At 39.6% G+C, this 21,766-nt stretch overlaps 3 protein-coding genes across 6 annotated transcripts; 1 reads left to right on the top strand and 2 right to left on the bottom strand.

Moving 5' to 3' along the window:
• Positions 1-1,115: 1,115 nt before the first annotated feature.
• Positions 1,116-11,747, bottom strand: parp14rs1 (poly(ADP-ribose) polymerase family member 14-related sequence 1). The gene is made up of 17 exons (XM_029529966.1): positions 11,004-11,747; positions 10,791-10,891; positions 10,301-10,331; positions 9,891-10,160; positions 9,251-9,475; positions 6,934-9,176; positions 6,514-6,744; positions 5,834-6,055; positions 5,574-5,643; positions 4,885-5,031; positions 4,528-4,590; positions 4,140-4,316; positions 3,733-3,951; positions 3,016-3,636; positions 2,775-2,911; positions 2,430-2,604; positions 1,116-2,293 (listed from the first exon to the last, which is right to left on the bottom strand). The coding sequence occupies exons 1-17, from the start codon at positions 11,176-11,178 to the stop codon at positions 2,010-2,012; spliced, it is 5,391 nt and encodes a 1,796-aa protein (XP_029385826.1). The 5' UTR covers positions 11,179-11,747; the 3' UTR covers positions 1,116-2,009.
• Positions 11,028-17,462, top strand: parp9 (poly(ADP-ribose) polymerase family member 9). 3 transcript variants are annotated; one of them, XM_029529969.1, is made up of 8 exons: positions 11,028-11,455; positions 12,374-13,252; positions 13,493-13,708; positions 14,062-14,268; positions 14,650-14,710; positions 15,725-16,194; positions 16,284-16,443; positions 16,565-17,459. In XM_029529969.1, the coding sequence occupies exons 2-8, from the start codon at positions 12,389-12,391 to the stop codon at positions 16,837-16,839; spliced, it is 2,253 nt and encodes a 750-aa protein (XP_029385829.1). In that variant the 5' UTR covers positions 11,028-11,455; positions 12,374-12,388; the 3' UTR covers positions 16,840-17,459. The 3 variants fall into 3 exon arrangements, with proteins under 3 accessions (XP_029385829.1, XP_029385828.1, XP_029385827.1); XM_029529968.1 differs by lacking the exon at positions 11,028-11,455 and adding an exon at positions 11,487-11,595 and having other exon boundaries at positions 15,728-16,194; positions 16,565-17,462; XM_029529967.1 differs by lacking the exon at positions 11,028-11,455 and adding an exon at positions 11,489-11,595 and having other exon boundaries at positions 16,565-17,460.
• Positions 17,463-17,467: 5 nt separating this feature from the next.
• faima (Fas apoptotic inhibitory molecule a) lies at positions 17,468-21,248 on the bottom strand. 2 transcript variants are annotated; one of them, XM_029529970.1, is made up of 5 exons: positions 21,154-21,248; positions 20,492-20,622; positions 20,168-20,396; positions 19,187-19,236; positions 17,468-18,947 (listed from the first exon to the last, which is right to left on the bottom strand). In XM_029529970.1, the coding sequence occupies exons 2-5, from the start codon at positions 20,603-20,605 to the stop codon at positions 18,798-18,800; spliced, it is 543 nt and encodes a 180-aa protein (XP_029385830.1). In that variant the 5' UTR covers positions 20,606-20,622; positions 21,154-21,248; the 3' UTR covers positions 17,468-18,797. The 2 variants fall into 2 exon arrangements, with proteins under 2 accessions (XP_029385830.1, XP_029385831.1); XM_029529971.1 differs by having other exon boundaries at positions 21,085-21,213.
• Between the last annotated feature and the right edge of the window lie 518 nt (positions 21,249-21,766).

Genomic DNA, 21,766 nt, shown 5'->3' with positions numbered 1-21,766 from the left:
TGGAAAGCCGCAGAGCTGTAAGCATGGCAGATACCAGGAAGAGCGCAGTTTGGTGGAACAGCAGCCATGCTACATGTTCTCCGGCAGTATTTATGAAAAAAGCTTCATTGTGATTGTGGATTCCCGCAACTTTGGGCCTGATATAATCTTGGTCAGTTGTTGTAGTTTTGTTTGTTTGCCTCTTTTATAAGTATAATGTTCACATTTATGAGCCACTGCCAGTGACCTACAACTGATGGAATAAATAAATAAATGAGCTTCATCCAAGACAGTAGACTTCATGCTGGCTGACTGACCACAAGATGGCAGCATTTTAACACTGTCTGCAGCTTAATTAAACGTGAAGTCAAACTTACAGATTTTATTACAGTGTGTCATGACAATGTTTTTATTTTTCAAGTGTTTTTGTTGCTTATTTATATCTTGGCTGGGGATAATTATGCGATTGAATGATAATGCAATGATTATATAACAGGGAGGACTTACCTACCTATCCAGATAGATGGATAGGAAGGACTCCTGTTTAGCTTTGTGGTGGCTGTTGCTCACTGTTAAAGTTAATGTTCCACAATGATAGAAAATATAAGTATCGTAACTTTAATGTTAACTTACCAAGCATTTGAAGAACTCCAAGTCTTTCATTGTTTACATATAGCAGGCATCAGAGCATTGCCTTTGTAAAAACAGTCTGCAGTATGGTGTTTAAGTCAATTTAGATGTCATGTTGGATTGTTGTAAAATACTTCTCCATCCACAAGGCCTCTTTTCAACAACCTGGTACTGAGAAAGGATATCATTTACATGGTTGAGGTGTTAGGAACCCTGGTTGAGCTATGCCGAGCATCAAAAAGTGCCCAGATGATCTGGTTTTGTTGCGGTCTGAAGCAAGAGGCAATTTGGGGTTGGCATTTTATCTCATTTGGTGCTGAATCAGCTTGAAATTAAATCCTTCTGTTATCTTTACCCAGAACTGCAACTCTTTTTAGTCTTGGAAACAGGAGGGAGACATACAGGATGTATGTACTTGTAATGCAGTACGACCTGCAGGCAAAGCCAGAGAAGCCAGCAAAGGTAACGTGACTGTATTTTCCTGTTGTTTCTGTTTTATTGTGTTTGGACATGTTGAGCAAAAATTCTCGCAAACAAATGAACACCAATATCACACTTTCATAAGTGCAAAGGGCTCAATGTTTATTATTTAACCAGCTCTGAGTTCTGAGGAAACAATAACACAAATCTCATCTTATATGTTATTTAAAATGAAATTGTAAAGGTATCGTACAAATAACTGTATTTATTTATTTTTGCCAACATTTAACTTAAAGTAAAGTTGAGAATCTTCCCTGTATTCATTCATGGAGAAAAAAAGGTTTTTTTATACATTAATCTGTTTATAGTATATTTTTGCACCTTCTTTTAGAAAAAACACAAGAAACTTGTGCGACAAGTTAAAACGTGATGTAAGGTGTTAAGATTTGTTCAAGAAAAAAATGTTATGTTACACAAACAAATTGCATATAAAGAAAACCGTTAACACATTATTGTGCTTGCATTAACTTTCATTTGTAAAGCCTTTGTAATTGCAGCATCAATTTACTTCCAATGCTCCTTTCAAAACTAAAAGTGTTTGACCGGATTGACAAGTGCATACTTTGACTATCACATGATTTCCTGGCAGAAAGCTGGTAATTTCCTCAGCCTCTAAAATCTGCGTTTAATGTTCCATAAATGTACAGGTAGAAAGCTCTGTTTTTTCTCTTCTTTGCACTGCTGAATTTGCTTCTGCATGACCATACCGTGGTCTTTCAACAACATTTTCAAGGCTCTATATAAGTCTGATTACTGACTCTTGTGATCATTACTAGTTGCTTTATTTATTTTTTATTTATTTATCTATTGCCCATTCTGACTATATGCTAAATATTAACTTGTTGATAAGCAATAAACATGAACTATTAAATTTGAGAAAGTGGCCTGAAATTTCGATTTTACCTCGATAGACAGTTTGATCACTTGAATGTTATCAGATATTCAGGACAAGCCTGGCTGTCATGGAAGATAACAAACATACTGGGTGCAGCCATCTTGTCCACGACACTATCGTACTTGTGCACGGACACAGCACCCTTAGCCGGGGGAACGATCATGTTTTGTTGTCCAGTGGTAAAATCTCCAGTTAACACCCGGCACAGATACATGAACTTCTCACCATTTGGATTTGGCTTGGAGTAGGTATTACTGGCAGAGTAGTTTGCATGGACAGCAAAGTATGTTCCATTACCATAACAAGCCGCTAGAAATGAAACAACAGCATAAAGTTATTTAGTTCATCTTAAATAAACATTTTAAAATATGCTTGATTGTGGTGTAAAAATCAACAATAAACATTCCAAGGAATGTGATGTGTCACTCAGGAGTTCAGGTCTCACCATTCTTTCCTGCATAACTCCTGTTGAAGCCATAATGATTGATGTCAGTCACAGTCGTGTGGCAAGTGCCATGGAAGAGACGTTTTTCGTTGTTTTGATGGCCATTTCTTTGATCCATCTCGCGCTTCTTGACTTGTAGGGTCTTCCATAAAGTTGGGTTCTGGATTCTCTCAATCTAAGAAGGGAAAGGACACATTTAACTGCAGTAGGAACAAAGCAGCTGAATCATTGCATGGAGGTGAAGGATGCTAGTGACTTCTTGGTCAACCTTCTAATCTAGTAACATGCAGTAACCGGACTTAAAACATCATGCATGATATACAGAGCATCTTATATGTGGACTACCTTAGTAATGGTCATTTTGCACGACTGCTGGAACAGATTCTGGACTTCAGTGTACTCTGCTGTTCCCGCCTGGATAGTAACGGGATGACAAATGGTTTTGGCTGGCATGGGTTCCCAATGCTCAGGGATATCTTCATCTAATAGCAAAATAACCAATTTAGTTTTTATGGTAACATTTTAGAAAAGGTTAGAAAAGCAGAACTTTTGAAAAGCAAAAAGTCTCCATCTAAAAGTAGAATACCTTTTAGCTTGTCAATTCTTTTTATCTGTAGGGTACGTCCTTGGCTGTCAGAGGCCGGACCACTTGGCATTGTGACGGTGTAGTGGTGACCCAGGACTTTGATTTTCACACTTGCTTCCCTCTGTTCCAGTGCTTGCTCTAGGTGGAAGTTGGTCATTGAATCAAAGGATTGAAACTGATGTCCTTGCTGTTGGTACTGCCATTCTGCCACCGTGTCTGTCAACTCCACTTTCTTCTTTAGTTCTTTCACTTCCCTCGCCTTTTTCAGCATGCCATGGATCTCCTTGGTGGCTTTCAGAACATCCTTGCTGATTCCTTCAATGGTAATTGAGGCTTTACTATTGATGTTCTCAGTCCTAATACTCACGCCTATGGTCTTCTGGATGTCAGCTATGCACTTGCGGTCAGCATCAGTTAAGCAAAGGATGGTGTCATCTGAAAGAATGTTGGTTTCTATCTCTTTAGATATCAGGTCATTAATCCACTGCTTGGCTGAGTCTACTTTAGCTTGTGTGTCACTACAGATGTAGAAGCAAGTTGGTTCTGTTTCCAGAGCCTCAATGACAAAATCTTCCACTTTCTGAGGCTTGTCATCAGTGTCACCACCGAAATAAAAGAGTGCTGCAAACACAAATTCCAATCTTTAAATTAGGATTTAAACATTCAAAGCTGATCATGGATATGTAAACCAAATTGAATTCTCTTTTAGTTACTTACATTTAATTTTGGTACCAAGGCCTCCCCAGAACCCAGCGTTAACCTTAGCCTCAGTTCTTTCTCTTCTCTGCATACTGTTGTAGAATTCTTTCAGCATTGGTGGTTGGAAAATAACTATCCGAACTTTCTTCAGGGGAGCTAAGGGGTACTGCCTAAGCACATCAATCACAGCATCCAACATAGCATCTGCCACCTGCCCTGCCTGAACGTTGCCTTGACCTATAATGGAAAAGCATACATTACAAATTTGCAATAACTGGCATCTATAGGAGGGAACAAAAGCATCAGAAAGTAAAAGCTTGTCAAAACACACCAAACAAGCTATCTGGGTAGTGATCATTATTTTTGAAACGAAGGGCTTGCAGATTATTGTGTGAGAAAGAAGATTTGACATATAATGAACTCACCTGTGCCAATGGCAGGGAATGAGACAGAAGTGAATGAGTTTTTCACACACATTTGGAGAGCCTCCTTTACTTCCTTATTGATTTTAATTGGATCTGTCTGCCCAGTCAGATGGAGGATCTTCTTACACTGCAGGTTACCTGGCTGGGTCATTATCATACCTGGGTGGGGCTGGGCACCTAAAGGTAAGACAGTAGATTTGAATGATTTTTAAGCACACGTTTATGCACACTGTGGTCACACATCTCATGGTTTACTAATCTAGTGTTATGGTGGGCATCACAAAACTTGGCTGATCGCTATACTGTGTTATACGCTTACAGAAGACGGGTTAATGAAAATAAAAACATTTTTAAATAACTAAGAAAAAAAGTTAAAATGTTTTCATACCAAGGGTTTGGCACTCTGTTTCAACAGCCTGACCAGCTGCATCCAGAATAGCCTTTGATACTCCTAGAGAGAGAAAGATGAAATATAGCATATATGGTATTGAATAACTAACACAATAACTGAAGGCCATGATTACCGGGGACAAATTTTTGTGTAAATATTGATGTTAAACAGATTCTATATGTTGAGTATATTGCCTTGTTGTTACTTTTTAAGTGTTAGGGTTAGTCCTATATATATATACATCCTCTATATAGCATAAGATTTATACCCACATCTAAATATAAAAATGATCTAGAATTAAAGCTTCAATTATAATCAAACTTCATAAATATTCTAGTTCTCACTATGACTTACCTGATTTCAGAGAAAAGCTTTCATTGGAGGAGTTGACAATAACATCAGTTGTCTCCTTTGTTATGTCCCCTGTGACCACCTGTATATCCACACTTCCCATTTTGGTTTCATGCATTCCTGAGCTAGAGACAACTTTGGAGAAGGGACCTTGTGGCAGCAGACAAAAGTAAAGGGTTAGCAGCAATCCTGCAATGCACTGAATAAAGCTTTTTTCCCCAAATGTTTGTTAAATTGCCAGGCAGCACAGTGGCATAGTGGTTAGTGCTGCCCCACAATTAGAAGGTTGCAGGTTCCCGGCCTGGGGCCTTTCTGTGTGGAGTCTGCATGTTCTCCCCGTGCCTGTGTGGGTACTCTGGTTCCCTCCCACCGTCCAAAGACATCATGTTTGGGTTAAATGGTGACTTTAAATTGTCTGTAGGTCTGAGTGTGAGTGTGAGTGGTTGTTGGTCTCTGTCTGTCTCTGTGTGTTGGCCCTGTGATGGACTGGTGACCTGTCCTGGGTGTACCCCGCCCTCACCCAGTGTGAGCTGGGATAGTATAATTTCATAATTGCTGAGACCTCTAATATTTAGCACACTACATTTTTTGGTTACGCTTTTTATGGTTAACATTTATTTAGTAATGTTTTGGGAGCAACTGTTTCAGAAACACAGCATTACATTGAAATTGAACAGAAAAATCCTGTGTACCTTGACTTTGTGGGGCTATTGCATCAACTGAGGCATTGGGGAACTTCTTCTTAAATTCATCAATGAAAACCTGTTGACAGAATTAAAAGGGATATCTTCTTCCAAAGCACATTCAACAAATAGGAATGTTACATAAATAAAAACAAACTGGTGGATTATCATGTTAATAATTGATACTGCCGGTTGATATTGCTGATTTGTCATTAAGTTCATTTCCACTCTGAAAAACAAAAACAGACAAGCTTCCTTAGTTGCCTTACCTGGATTGTCTGTGCATCTCCGGAGTAAAGGATGATAGCAACCGTTTTCAGGTTCTTAGGCAGTTTCTTACTGCTAAATGATGAGATTTCATTCAGCATCAATGAGGCCACCTGGTCTTTTGGAAATCCTAGGTTCCCAGTGCCGATAGCAGGGAAAGAAATGGAAGTCATACCGGTATCTTCTGCCTTATCCAAGCAGTCCTTGAAAATTGCACCCAAGATCTTTAAGGAAAAACATAAATGCTATTAATGTTAAGGTGTTAGATTAGGGATTTTTTTTCTGGAAGAAGGTTTATGGCTATGACATGATGTGAAGTTTAACACTTCTCAGAGTGACCTCTGGTTCGGGAAGCAGTAAAGTAGCTTTGATTAGAATTCAATTTTGGTTAGCGATCTTTGACTTCCACTACTACAGCAATGGTTTGCAATGTATATAGGCTGTAGCTACGGCTTCAATGATCCTTCCTTTAAGTCCATATTGATCCATTATCCTCTGCAAAATGACAACAAGACATGATCCTGTGACATTAAAACAGCTGAAAGCAATTTATGTCATTAAAACTATATAATATCCCATGATTAGCCAATGTTAAACGTATATTTGTAAGTACAGTCCTTATGGTGCACTTATTTGAACAACTACTCATCAGTTAAGACTTACAGCAAGAGCTACAGTTTACCTTTTCAGATGCGCCTTGTCCTTTGTCCCAGTGAGGTGCAACTGCATGAAAGACGTGCTTGCTCTTCAGATTACAGCCCTCGGTGACAATGATCTCACCGACATTTGCACTGGCATTCATTGCATTTACAAGCTGCTGAAGTTTGGGTCCAGCCACCTTCAGAATGGCATTTGAAACTGCTCCTTTGTTCAGGACAAGATCTTCAAACACGGTATTCACCGTCACATCCGTCTAAGATTGTGTTGAACAAGAATCAGTTAGAAAATAATCATTTAAACCCCCAACCTCATATTATGAAAATGATCTAGAGTTGGGGGATGGGTTAGTAGTTATTGCTATGTACTCTAGTCCTCTTCAGTCCCTTTTTAATTTAATTTTAAATTTTTTGGTATTTGTGAAAGATATTAAAATCAGAATTACCATGGCATTCTCGATTTGTCCTGTGGTAAGAATGATCTCCAAGCCCTCTTTGGTCTTCACTTGACCCAGGCAGTTTGTGCCTGATCCAGCAGATGTATCTTGTTTCACAGGATGTGTGGGGTCTTTTACAGAAGTCTGTTGAGAATGGCTGATACCATGATTTCCAAACTCTTGCCTGACAGCTCTCTCCATGGCCTGTACAGCAGCGCCCTCATTGTCAACCAAATGGATCTTCTTCAGAATGTTGTCCTCACAATCCTCATCAAGGTATTCTTTTACCGCTTTGATGATGGTTACAGCACACATATTCAGATCAAAGCCTTTGTTTTTGCTTATGGTAGGCAGGGCCACAGAAATGCAGCCGCACTTTTCGGCAACTTTCAAGCTTTCTTTAACAGCTTTTTTCAGCTGTGCCTGAGCCCTCTGGGATTTATTTAGATCAAAAGTGGGTCCCACGACATGGATAACTTTCTTGCAACAAAGTTTTCCCCGTGCATCAGTTATGACACACTCCCCGGTCTTGAGCTGTCCTTGTGAGCTAATTATTCTGTCACAATCATCCTGGAACTGAGGACCAGCAGCATTCAAAAGTGCTTGTCCAAGACCCCCGCTATGTTTCAAGTCAGGACTAGATGAATTGACAACTGCATGCACTGGGTAACTGCACATATCCGCCTCGCAAACAGCTATTTCTACTCCATAAGCTGTCTGAAGCTGATACACCGGTTTAGATCCTTGTCCATGAGAAAAGTAACTGTTACTTCCACTGCTCTCATCAAGCATTTGGACCACGCATTCGGTATTGTTTAACAGAGAGGAAAAATACATGCTTCCGTTATTCTTGAAGAGCTTCTTCACTCCAGTCTTGGAAACTTTGAATTTTTCAAAGAAGAGAGAATTAACCAAGTCTTCAAACACAATTTTGCAATTTGCAACATCAACTCTAGACCCACTGAGACAAATGGCTTCGTTTTTGTAAGACACTGCCACTTGCTCTGAAAAACTTGGGTTGCATTTTTTAATGTATTCAACTATGGCATTGGACTTCACGACCAGAACTTCTTCAACTTGAGCATTCTGCTTCAAGTATTCCTCAAGCTCTCTGCTAACTTTCATGACAGTATCCTGGTGGCCAGAAACTACAACTTGCTGACCAGTGATGCAGATTCGAAGTCTCCTACAGGACTTACTGTTGGCATCTTCTAACTGACTGACCAGATGTTGCCAATCTGGTTTCTCTATGACATTACTATCTTCAACATCAATGTACTGAGACTTTAGCAGCTTTCCCAGGTGATCTTCAGCATCATTCAGGTCACTATCTGAAACCGCAACGAGCTGCACCCTCAGAGCACTGATTTCAAACGCTGCATTTTTTCCACTAGATATGAGGAGGGTTTTTGTAAGCTCCTCTTGTTCTTCACCCTTCAACATGTCAATCACAAAATCATCTAATTCTAATACCCGCCGCTTTAATGAAAGTACTGCTTCGCATATCATTTTGTTTGCTGACAGTATCTCTTCACTTAAGCCAGTAAATGTAATATCTGAACTGTCTTTCCTTGATGACATTTTGAGTTCTGGGTACACACAAAGCAGCTTATCCAGAAGACCATCTTGTTGCAGAATGTGCAAAATAGATGGTGATACTTTGATCACTTGGGTTTTGCTCAATTGCTCCCTCTTCACATTTTTGACAATCTTCTGTACAACCCCATGAAGAGTTTGCTCAAGGCTGTTGACATCATCCACAAGACCAACAACTGATAAGACACCACTGGCTTTGTCAAGCACGACAGCCACATCTTTATTTTGTAGTGTCTGTCTGATGTTCTCTTGAGACTTTTCCCAAACCTCTTGCTCTAGCTGAAAGGTAAGGGATTTGAATTTTGACACAGCCTGTGCAAAGGCTGTCTTCACAGTGTTGTCCCACTCTTTGATGATGGCTTTTGCATCCTTTTGCTTAAGTAGTGAAGACATGGGGCTCAAGCACACAGGAGACACGCCCAGGTTTACATTACAGAAGTGTTTAGCTAAATCACTTTGAATGCTCTCTGCTGCCAACTGATTGTCGTTTAGGTATCTCCAGAGGACACAGTCAATGGATTCTAAGATAGCAGCAGGGAGTTTAAGTGAAGGCTTGTCTTTGCCATAGAGGGCAATTCCCAAAGATGCACAGAAAGGGTAAACTCTGATCTCTTTTTGTTTGATGTGATGTTTCTTCTTCATCATTTTCTGAACATCTATGGAAAAATAGAATAATTGTCAAATTATCAAATGTAATAACAAGTACAGGAATATTTAGAAACTTTCCTACCTTTATGGTCTTTAAAGGTGATGACAGCAGATTGTTCCACTTCATTCACCACAATATTCTCCACATCCCCCCCTTCTTTCTCAAAATACATTTGGAGGACATCTTCATTCAAATTTTGTATGTCTTCAACTACAATTTGCTCTGTGAGTTCCAGAGGCCGTACCGATAACCCCTTATTTTTGAACATCCTGTTTTGTGCACATCTTGTCACAAAGTATGTGCTTTCTGTGGGACAGTGATAAAAAAAGATTATGGTAGTTAGACTTATCATAACACAAATAGGAAAAATACTTTCTATGGATTAAATACATTTAAAAGACTTGTAGACTCATATGGTGTATTTGGATGAAAAATACCAAATCTGAACTTTAAATAATTTGCTCACAAGACAAATCCAGCAAGTCCTTTTAAAACTAATAGGTGACAGACCTTATGATAGCTGCTTGTAAGATTCTATTGTTTGTGCACAGTGGATCCATAGAGTAAATCTGATAATCAAATGGGTTTTTATGCATAATTTCTTCATGCTAAAAAGAACTAGAGGTATGGAAATTATATTTGGATACATCCTTGATTGTTGGAAGGTTGTACCTTTTTGTAACTATTATGCATGACACAGTAAAACACAGTGCAAGTATACCTTTACTGCTCTGGAATGTAACCACAGCCGATGACATGCCTGGAATGATTTGCAAAGTGAAGGTGGATGAAGAGTCTTTTAAAACATTCTCCACCAGCATCTCCAAAAACTCCTGGGTAAGCGTTGCTTGAATATTTCCTAAGACAGCCGAAGTTGAGCAAAGCTCTTCATCTGCTGAATGATCATCTCTGCCTTTTGCTTCGGTCTTGGCTTCAGCTGCAGCTGTCACTTCATCATTATTTGACAGCTGATTGTTCACTGCAACCTCCGCTGTTAACACATGATGAAGTGACTTAACACAAATGTACTAATAAAGTTAGCTCACGTGAACCCATGAGAATGTATTAATCAGTTTAAAAAAAACACCAATTCTTACTCTATATGTTTGACTTACAAAACATAATACTTACAATTCTTTTTGAGTTCGTCAGATGGAATTTCCTGTATGGAATAAAAAAAAAAATAGTTTTACCGTCAGGATTTTCTATTGTTTGGCATCTTTTCTGACCAGTTCCACTTGGCACAATTTCCTAAATGTCACTGAATAGGAACTATGAGTATTTGGTTCAACTTTGCACAAAAATACGTCTTGCCCTCCTTGCTTAGACCTCCGAAACATTCAAACAGCAGGAAGTGAAAGTATAAGAGAGTAAAATCACAGCAGACAGCACCACCTCAAGTTCATGATGCATCACAAGGCAAAGGGCAAAGCCTTCCTGAGGCCAGTTAATATACAGCTGAATCACTCGGGCTGGAACTAAGGCCTACAGATGGACGGGAGGGTTACTGAGTCCACAGAAAATGGGAAATTGGCCCTAATGTGTGAAAACATATTTCTTCGTGAGCTTAAAGAAACATTCACAAACACATGTACGTGTATAACAGCCGACAGCCTCTCACCTGTGCCGCTCTCTCCTCCGGCAGCGAGCGGACTGTCGTCTTCAAAACGCCTTTGTCCAAGTGGATCTGATGCGTCTGTTTGGCCAACACGTTTTGTTGGTCTGCGAGAGAGAAATTTGAGGCAAAAACAGTCGATAATAACGGGGTTAGCTTTACTTTTTGTTTCTCACCGACACAGCACTGGCCGAGTTTATGGGGGGGGGGTGGACTTACCCTCCTCTCTGCGGAAGCGCAGCACCGCTGTCCTGCTGCCATTTTCATACTCAACGTCACAGTCGCCACCGCCAGACTTCTTACTCTGAAAGTATTTGACTAACTTGTTTCTCAACCTCGGGATGTTGTTCTCTTCGAACTCCACGAGCAGAGCATACGAATACGCGTCCGCCATGGCCGCTGTGCCGTCCACTTCTGTCCCGTCTTACTTTCACTTTTGTTTCTTTGGAAATGGAACGGATGCGACGTTTGGTCCGACGAAGAGCCATAAACTGCTCATGTTAAAGTGAAAGGGGAACACCGCTGAGGACATGGACACTGGTTACCTTGGTGATCATACGAAAGACAAATAAAAACCAATCTGCTTGAGAGACGTTGGGAAGTTCAGGAGAGCCCGCCCTCTTTCCCTTACTTTCGCTTTCTGTTCTCCCGTACTTCCCAGCTGCGACTCAGTGAGTATCCCGACATTTCTGCTCCATATTGTTGTTTTTTTTAGTGTGTGAAGTTCCAGCTAGGCTTTTCAGAGACACAAAGTTGACTTTGCGGCTGAGCTTACATCCAGCTGTTTATGTTGCTGTCTCGCGGGCTTCAGGTTAGTCTCGCGCAGGTATACAACAGCGATAAAAAAATGGCGCTTCAGTTTACTTCGAAATTAAAACTACAATCTATAGCAGTCAAAAGGAAAGTATCAACAGCGAAACAGACACACTCTCAGTTAAATGTCTGTCAAACAAATTGATGCATGATGTTCCGCGTAACAAATGCTGCAATGATCATGCACAGAAATTAACTTAAAGTTTAACAACAGCTCCCTTGAGAAGCAGCGAACTGTTCACATTAAGGGTCTGTATCTCCCTCTACTGGTCCAGTAAGGAAACAGCACTTTATCCAGCATATGTACTGGAGAGTTCACGGCAGGTTACTTTATTTTTTTAAGTTTCTTATCGGGTATTTTCCCAACGCCTCTAGTTGCAGAACCCAGCCAATTCGATCAAATTTATTCGAGTCTTAAATATTAAAAGAAGAATGTATTTAGTTTTTTTTTTTTTTTCTTTGTTGAAAAAAGTCAAATCACAGCCCTTTTACTAAATGCAGTCTATCCAAGTTTTCTTAATGGTCCCAGTTTCAACTTGAGAAATTAATTATTGGATTTTATATATATATATATTTACACAACTGCCCACTTTTGTTGTTTTTCACATATTCAGGCCACAATAATTTTTATAACACATGATGGTGTATTCATTTCTTTTTGTATCTTTTCTTGATCCATTTCAAAACTCAACAGGTGTATTAATAGTGTTTGAAGTGCTTTAACAACCCCCGTAACCTTTGCATGATTTATTTTCTTCCCTTGAATGTTTCCACAGAGCTGTTTAGCAACCATGGCTGGTCACTTTGATTATCCTCTTTATGGGCCTTCAGTCAACATTGTGAAGAAATGTGGAGCTGTTCTGAGTGAAGTCCTTCAACACAAATTTGGATGTGTGGCCATCATTGAAGGTGTGGATTTTCAAAGGGATCTGAGGGCACAGCAGAAAAGGCCAACCATTGTCCCACAGCAAAGGTTTGCTACTTGGTTGCGTTCCGGTGTTAAGGTGTCCGTATGGAAGGCTGATCTCACCAGTTTCCAAGCAGATGCTGTTGTGAATGCTGCAAATGTCAGTCTTAAGCATTATGGGGGCCTTGCCCAAGCTCTGTCTGAGACTGGTGGTCCTCTTATCCAAAGAGAGAGTAATGATTACATCGGACAGAATGGAATTCTGAATACAGGAGATGCTATTGTCCTTGATGCTGGATTGCTGCCATATAAGAAGATAATTCATGCTGTGGGTCCAGAACTGTCATTCCAAACAAGCCCTGATATTTCACTTGCTGAGCAACTGTTGAAGAGAACTATCCGAAGCATTCTTGACAGGGTTCAGGAGTACAGACTGAAGACAGTCGCCATTCCTGCTATAAGCTCAGGACTATTCCACTTCCCCCTGCCTCTATGTGCAACTACCATAGTGTCGACTGTGAAAAACTACTATGAAAGTCTCTCTCAAACACATCTTCCGGAAGAAATCCTCCTTGTGAACAATGACGAGCCTTCAGTTTGGGAAATGGAAAGGGCTTGTAAACAGATATTGACCTCCCAATTGCCCTATACTTACAGTCAGGCAGCGGTTGGCAAAACCTCAAGGCCTCCTCTCAAGATGGGAAACGTGCTACTGATTCTGAAGAAGGGTAAAATTGAGGATCAGTGGGTAAGGATCAGAGTGGTGGGCTATTTAAGACATTTTAGTGTAAATTGTTGCTTGTTTGGAGATTTAACATTTAGCTAAACGACATGCTAGCAAGTGAAGAATTTGTGTGTGTTTGTGTGGATGTACTTACCTCCAATAAGTTATTGTTCTTGCATGTTTAGGTCTTCTGAACATAAACCAATTGGCTATCATCTTCTTGACCCTTTTTTATTTAACATTCATGTTCTTGTATTCTCTCAGACAGATGTCATTGTAAACACGACAGGGACAGACAGAAATTTACATTTGGGGAAAGTCTCAATGGCGTTGCTGGAGAAAGCTGGTGATAGACTCCAAAAGGCAGTTTATGATGCCCATCTACAAGGAAAGATAATCATCACAAATGGCTACTCCCTGCACTGTAAAGAGGTGTACCACACTTTTTGCACAGATGTCTCAGAGAAACATCTACATAAGGTACATTATGGGTTTATGTCTTATTGGACATTTCATAAAAATAGTAGAAAATATATTATTGTTACTATTATATAATAGCCATTGTCTTATATAACTACATGTGTAAATTACCTGATATTATATTCATTATGTCATCTGTTAAAAATATATTGCATCGCAATTACAAAAGAGTTGAATATGTCTTAAGGGTATCAAAAGAGCATTGCAGCCTGTGATAGATCCAAATGAAAAGTAGAAGAACTGAAAGATTAGAATGCATAGAGTGCTACTGGGGAAAAGATATTAATATATTGTGTATACATTTTTAAGGACTTTTAAAGACTTTTCTTTGGCTTCTCATTTATTTTTTACAGAACCTCTTTCAATCAGTACTGGAATGCTTAAAGATGGCAGCTGCACAAAAACACAAGTCCATTGCCTTTCCTGCCATCGGCACGGGTTTCAAGTTCCAGAAAGAAGAAGCTGCGCAGATCATGTCAAATGCTGTGGCTCACTTTGCCCAAAACTGCCAAACTCCAATGGAAGTTCATTTCATCATAACTGACAACGACACCTTTAAGGTTATATTGCAAAATTGCTGTCATGAAATCCGAATAGTATTACCATACTTATCATATCAAATGAAGGTAGTATGAAATAAAAACTGCTTGACAGCTGCAACAGAATGAATTAACCATTATAGAAAGACAACCTAAAATATCCTGAAGAAAAAAAAAAGTTTAACTGAGAAAATGAGGGTTGCTATTGAGCACACTAAAAAGATTATAAAAGATTAACATGTAATAATGAGTGACTTTTAAGATGACACTCTCTTGATCTTAATTATGGTGGCATAAGTTGGTTGTGCAAATCAGCTGAAGAAAGACTATATCAAGGAAATGTAATTTATGCTTTGTGAAGTGTCTCATAGAAAAGAAAAAAAAAGTGTCTTCTCTTTACAGGCTTTTGAGAAACAAATGGTAACTCTCCAGCAAAAAGCATCTCATTCCAGCTTCACACAAGGTAATAACACATTTCTATTAATTCTTAATATAGGTTCAACTTCAACACTCCTCATTGAAGTACTTGAAGTAAAGATCTATTGAGAGAATCGAAAGAGTCAACTTTTGATCGTTTTGTTCCCACCGACTTTTGTTGTAGTTACATTATTCCATCCATCCATCTTCTACTGCTTTTCCGTTTTCGGGTCGTGGGGGGCACTGGAGCCAATCTCAACTCACACTTGATGAGGGTGGGGTCACCCTGGACAGGTCACCAGTCCATCACAGGGCCAACACACAGAGACAGACAGAGACCAACAACCACTCACACTCACACTCAGACCTACAACTTAGAGTCACCAGTTAACCCAAACATGATGTCTTTGGATGGTGGGAGGAAACTGGAGTGGTTTCATTGTTCTGGTCTGAATATATAATTATAAGCACCAGCAGTCCTAAAAAAAGAAAGAAACAAACAAACAAAACAAAAATGGAGCTGTTGTCAGCTGCAGATCCGGTAAGGTTTTCAAAGAAGAATAATGAACTTGCACATTTTCAGTGTACAAAAAAATGATGTTGAAATCTCCCTTTCCAATTGAATGACTTCCAGTAATCAAAAAAGTAAGAATAACAGAAAAAAGGTAAGGAAATATTCATTAAAATAAACCTCACGCATACAAGGTGGGTATCTGGACAAATTGCGACCAATTTCATAAACTTGGAATTTGGTATGAGGCTCCATTTTAAAATTGTGCAAGTTGTCTGTACAGTGTGTAAAAAATAAACAGATCAGTCCTTAAAAATGAATATGACAAAAACATTACCTTAGCTAATATGCATACAACTCTAAAATAACTAAAAATGAATGCATACATTTCTGAAATTGCCGTAGGAAAAAACGAAAGATAATGTAGGAAAGCAATTGTAAAAATGATTTTACTGTGCAGCTACATGTTAACTACCCCTGTAGGTAAAAATATTGGAAATAATAGAAATAGTGATCCTAAAGTGTGGCCGTCATTGTTGTCTCCTCCAGCAGGCCTTGAGCCACCAGATGAGTCTCGTGAAAGGAAGCCTGCCACTCCACAGATCACACTGACAGGCTACTCTGATGAAACAATCAAAGAGGCTGAGAGATGGATCAGTGGCCTCCTCAACTCCTCTGGCACCATCACTATTCGCAACAACTTCATCCTGCACTTTGGCCAGCGAGAATTCCTTGAGCTGTCCGGTCTAAACAAAAATGTTTCCATTGAGGAGACTTTCAGGAAAGGTCATGCTGAAATGAATTTAATGGGAACACCTGAAGACACTGTGTTAGCTGGTTTGCACGTGGAGGCGATGCTCTGCAACATACAGAAGGAATTCATCAAAGAAGAAGCGTCTTCCTTGGGTCTAATGTCAACCAAGAATGTGTCTTTCAGAAGAAAGAGAGTTGATCACTCCAGCCCGGTGTTCTCAGATAGATACTGTGAATTCAAAAAGGAGGGGCTGTGGCTTGTGAAGGTAAAGTATATACCTTCAAAATCACAACTGTATTTGCTTCAAGTGCCTTCTGTGTCACCTCAACTTGACCCTGACATTATTCTATTCAGATGGAAACGGTTGAAAACCCATCACTGGAGACAGTGTTTAAACTCAAGAAGAAGCAGCTAAATGACTGCACTTCTAAACACATGCTTCAGCGCATACCAGCACAGTTCTGTGATGTGGTTAGCCATATTGGATTCCACGTTGAGTATGCACCACCTGCAGGTATGAGATATTAAAAGTAATGTAAACACATGAACACATCATTTTTTGGATCTTATGATTGGAATAGCAAGAGGGGACAATGGAAGATGAACATAATGTAATTATTTTCTTCTCCATACAGACCCAGCATATGGAGAGGGCATTTACTTTGCTGGCACAGTGGCCGCAGCCATGAAAGTGTGGGAGAAGCAGAATGAGGAGTATCTGTACTTTGTAGAAGCAGAGGTGCTGACAGGAAACTCTGCCCCTGGTAAACCTGGTCTCATCCTGCCACCTAGCAGGGGGAGCGACCCTTTCAAGATGTACGACAGTGTGCACGGAGGAGTTAATGTCTCTGTCATATTTAGTGGTTATCAGGCTATGCCCAAGTGCATTTTCACCTGCAAGATGCAATGAATGACCTCCTCATTCTCAGCTATGTGTTGAATTCTACAGTTAAATTACAAATGTAGCGATGCTTCCAGTGCTGTTAGAGAAAATTGGACAGATGCACATTAGCTTTTTGTAAAACAAGTTGAAGTCAACGGAATGAACATACATTTATATCAAGAAATTGTTTGCTTTATGTCTTGAAATCATATAAAGAAGTTTGTCTTTCCTGTAGCAGCTTTGTAAGTTCAATTATTTTATGGGTGATTTATATTTAATCTACGTAGCAGCGGCTGTAGGACCAGAAAAAGCACAACAGATTAACAGATGTAACAGATTTTTTTTTTGTTTGTTTGTTTTTTTTTACTTCTGATTATTTGTTGTGACATAATACAATGTATTCAATATCAATAAAGTATCATATGTCACCAGTAATTATATACTTTCAGAAAAATGTCTAATTATCACACGTTATTATAAAGAGATATACATGAATGTCACAAATACAGAATCATAACCTGATTGTAAAATACTCAAGAATAATGGCAATGATTGTCTAATCAGACTTAATGGGCTTGGGACAGAGCTGCAGGACAGATACAGTGTGTTTGGGTTGATTGAGCAATTAAAAAAAAAAATAAATCATTCATTGTCTTTTGTTATTGTAAATTTGACATTTATTTCAACTCAAGAAAACACTTAAGAAAAAGTTTCATTTATATTTAAGGGTCCTTTCAGGGAGCTCAACAACAAAACCTAACCAGCTACACAGTTTTAATTAAATTTGAATAGAATTTACATTATACAAATGTAGTATAATCGTAAAGAAACTGAAATAGGTATATAAATAGAACACTCTTACACACTACATATAAAATACATTAACTCAAGTGTTTTATTCTAAATGATACAGTAGCACAACTGTTAACCAGTTAGATAACCAATCTTAATAGAATGAAAGTTTGACTCTGTTCTTGGAAATAGCTTGAACAAAAAGAAAAAAAATTAACTCATGATCTATTATGCAGCTTTTACTGTCGGTAACAGTTTCATCTAAAGTCATCAGCAGATCAAGATTTCCACACACTCAACAGGGTCTCCAACATATCACCAAGCAAAGTCTCTCAGTTTTGTGTATGACTAATTACTGGTGTGACATCTGAATAATTGTCTACGTTAGCAGTAACAGCCATTAAATTGCAGACGTGAAGCCTGGGCTGTTATGACACATCTACAACAGTTCACTAAACGCTTAATACACACTACTGATCTTGCTCACCTGGCTGAATCCATCAACCAAAGACAATTTAAGACATCAACACTGGACAGAACAAAGATCACCCCTGAGCAGTGCACACTGGAATAATGCTAAATTCAAGGAATAATTTTGGATTTAAGCTTCTTATTTAAATAAAATAGAAGACAATGAGCATGAATCAAAGGGAGAACAGGATGGGTCTGGGGTCAAGTTAGCTGTCACATGGCACCTCATTCTCCAAAATAAGAATAACCATCATACATTTTATTTACACTGTGCTTCTAACAATGTTCAAAGACATACTACAGGAGGCAATGACAATAAATGGAGCTTATCTGTAGCAGAAAACCAGCTGTTCATGATAATGACCAGAGGGCAAACTGAGCCTGGTCAAATGAAAAAACTATGGCACATTTGGCCTTCCAGGATTGATAACCTAACCAAATGTTATCATATAAAGTACCATTTTACAACTGAAAAAAAGTTCTTCAAAGTATGAAATTACTTTACACAATAAACAACTTTTCATCTAAAACAGCCCAGACAGTATGTCCTGTCTATAACTGCCAAAGTATTAGTCACAGCTTTTACCAATATTGCTATTCAACCCACTGCTGCAAATATTTGTGTCATTTGGTCCCTGACTCCAACGGCTTAAAATGGCATTGACAGTCACACAGATTACCAGACCTTCTGCTTCCATACAAATGTAAACACAATTGTACAGTCACTCTGTGCATTCAGCTATCTCTGTACCATCCACGAGCAATGTGTGAATGATCCCGTCTCGTCTCTTACCACTGCTCACCGCTTTCACACAGCAGTTGTGGTCTCCGAGTGTGAAATGTGTCTCTGTACCATCATCCACAAACTCCCCCTGCAGGCATAAGTCAAGACAAATGTAAGGGGAAAGAAGCCAATCATTCAATTTTATATTGGCAACTTTGCATGCAGGAAACTGTAAAGCGACAAGATTTCTTTGGCTTTGTACCCACAAAAGAGGTAGGGTTTGGTACATTTATCAGTTGAGACTTCTTAAATTAATTTGTGCATCCTTTTATTATATGGCAACAGATTGTATACACATTAAAAACATATGACTGGTATGTTACTCACTGCTGTTTCAATCTTTTGTCCATTACACCACACATCCATAGTATCTTTCTCTACAAGAAAGGAAACGCATGGGATCAATGAAATATCCAACAGTGCTTGTGGTGTGAACACTTACTTAACAAGTTGTCTGTTCAAAAACTAAAAAGCAAAATTACAAGATTTTAATTTGAGCACATACAGAAGAAAACAGGTATTTCTGATTTTTATTCTAAAATTGATCAAATCTCTCGTTATTATTTCACTGGGGAATTTGCTTTGCAGTATTTCAGGTCTTAAAAATGCAACTGGATTTGAAAGATGGATTTTTCTTTTGGTGGTGTAAGTCATTTCTTTGTTTTTCCTTTTTAAAGGCACAAAGCTTGTAACAGTATGTCACAGAAAACTAAACATGTATAAATTAACGTGGATAAAAACTTCTGGGTGTAATTATCTACATTTGTCTAGTTAGCTGTTTCAGATTATTTTTTGGTCTTTATATTTTATTTGGTAATACATACAAAATGACATATCCATTTTTTACAAGGATGGTTGGAGAAAGATTCTGTAAAGCTCTGTAATTTTTTTTTTCATGACAGCGAAGTGGTCTTCAATACATTTAGCAGCAATTTCTTGGTCTGATGTTATGGCTCAAAGTTATAGAGCATCATACTGCAATATGTGCTGCACATGCTTCAAGTGGTTTGCCGTCTGATCAACTGGAAGCAGTGTTGGTATAAGAAGGATTTACTTGCCCTGGGGCTTGAAGCAGTTAAATAGCTTAGCTCTGAGGTCAGACATAATATTAGTAGGTAAGAGGCAGGACTCACAGAGTTCTTAATAACAATCCACTATCTATCCCGACTGATTAAGGCAGATTTACTTTTACTGTGCTGAGACTGATTCATTTGCACCATTGGATGGAAAGCAATTCTAACAATAAGATGTTTTGATAACGAGGTGATCAGGACAGTTGGTGAATAACATATAAACAGGGGAACTCACCCAGGACCACCCTGCAGTCAGTGCCGTCCAAGTTGAGAACCCAGGTGCTGGTGACTTTTGATCTGTTCTCCATGTACTTCTTCAAGCTCTTCCCGTTGATCTCCAGAGTGTACTCATAGGCAAAACCACTGACCGCATCGATATTGATGGTAGCTTTAGTGTCTGATTTTCCCACGTTGAATGTTTCCTTCCCCACAAGTTTGAACATCCAGTCCCGTCGCAGAATCTCCTTTGGTTTGAGACCGGAAATGAACATTCGTCGACTGTGAATCACAAGTGTTTTATAAAAGCTAAACGCCATAACTTTCGGATCAGGACCCGTACCTTTCCATCAACGTAAATGACTCTCTTTCCAGTGGTCGTGCCATGTTCAAACTCTATCCTGTGGACCCCATCACTCAGTGCCACCTCCCACACGCCAGCAAGATCGCTGGACATCGTACCTTCCGAGAAATCTGCTGGACAAGAACAACAAACCAACTAGCGCACTGCCAATGCACTAGCATTGTTAACGGCTACTGTTAGCTAACGGACCGGGATAACTGCATTCGGTTCACAAGTGGAATCTGAGACGGCGTCCCTGTCTCACAGCCCACTTCTACTTTTAGGTACGGCTGCCCCAAAGTCAGCAATGAGCACAAAGTGTCCAAACTTTAACTGGCACAGTGACAGAAAGGTGGCTAACCTATACAGAGTAAGCGGTCGCTGTTGCTACCAATGCAACCTCCGGTGCCGGGCACCCGCGTTCGGTCGTAGTCGGTCATTTGTGAACTCCATATCATATCAAGTACACCTGTTTCGACGTCGTTTCAAAACACCGCTCTATTACTTGCCCTTCAGCAACAAAAGTGGGAGTTTACTTTGAAAAGCTAACCGACACATTACTGCCTAAATCCTGCTGTTACCGCTAACGTTACCTTCTCTGCTGGGAACACAACCTTAAAACCGCCACGGGAGCACTGTCCGTCGTGGCGCATCGGGATTACCTGAACGGTCCTGAAGTGAGCGCTCTAGCTGCGTGGACCGGCCGCTTCAGACACGCACTGCTCAAAAGCCTAGCTGCGGCTATGCTGTTGCCACGGTAACACACTATCCGCCTACGTAGGCAGCAGGGCAGAGATGACGTCTCGGAGGGTCACGTGGTGCAGAAAGGAGAAAATGAACCAGCGGGCAGCACGGCGGCTTATTGGTCAGGCCGCGGGTTCCTTCTCTGCCTGCACGGGTTTCCTCCGCTTTCCTCCGCTTTCCTCCAACCGCCCAAAAGCATACCGGTTAGGTTAACTGGTAACTCTGATCAATCAAAGATACATAAGAAGAAAAGAGAGGAAATGCAAACACCAAGAAACAATCCACAATCTAATCCTTTCTTTTTGGTTATGGGGAGATGTCTGGCTGCTGCATTTGGAGCAAACTGTAATCTATGTAGACCTTGTTGGTTCAAACATGCATAAAGAGAGTTACAGTAGGCATAACTGGTGGAAATAAAAGCATGCATGACAGTTTCTAGATTTCTCCTACATAAAATTGGAGTAGTCTTGGAGAGTCTCCTGAACTGCATGAGCTCTTACTGGAACTTGTTTATTGTCTCTCGCAGGGGAA

This window comes from Echeneis naucrates, chromosome 21 (genome assembly GCF_900963305.1).
Source record: "Echeneis naucrates chromosome 21, fEcheNa1.1, whole genome shotgun sequence".
Classification (NCBI taxonomy): domain Eukaryota; kingdom Metazoa; phylum Chordata; class Actinopteri; order Carangiformes; family Echeneidae; genus Echeneis; species Echeneis naucrates.
Note: the sequence above shows the minus strand (reverse complement) of the source record. Positions and strands in the feature narration are given on the sequence as shown.

Coding starts and splice junctions, on each gene's coding strand:
- parp14rs1 (XM_029529966.1), bottom strand. CDS start 11,178: ATGGCGGACGCGTATTCGTATGCTCTGCTCGTGGAGTTCGAAGAGAAC. Junction 10,332..10,790: donor CGGAGGAGAGAGCGGCACAG/GTGAGAGGCTGT, acceptor TATTCCATACAG/GAAATTCCATCTGACGAACT. Junction 6,056..6,513: donor GACAAGGCGCATCTGAAAAG/GTAAACTGTAGC, acceptor TTTTCCTTAAAG/ATCTTGGGTGCAATTTTCAA.
- parp9 (XM_029529967.1), top strand. CDS start 11,572: ATGTTGCTGTCTCGCGGGCTTCAG. Junction 11,596..12,373: donor TGCTGTCTCGCGGGCTTCAG/GTTAGTCTCGCG, acceptor ATGTTTCCACAG/AGCTGTTTAGCAACCATGGC. Junction 16,444..16,564: donor TGAGTATGCACCACCTGCAG/GTATGAGATATT, acceptor TTCTCCATACAG/ACCCAGCATATGGAGAGGGC.
- faima (XM_029529970.1), bottom strand. CDS start 20,605: ATGTCCAGCGATCTTGCTGGCGTGTGGGAGGTGGCACTGAGTGATGGG. Junction 19,237..20,167: donor TGACTGCAGGGTGGTCCTGG/GTGAGTTCCCCT, acceptor CCTTTCTTGTAG/AGAAAGATACTATGGATGTG. Junction 18,948..19,186: donor GACAAAAGATTGAAACAGCA/GTGAGTAACATA, acceptor TTATGCCTGCAG/GGGGAGTTTGTGGATGATGG.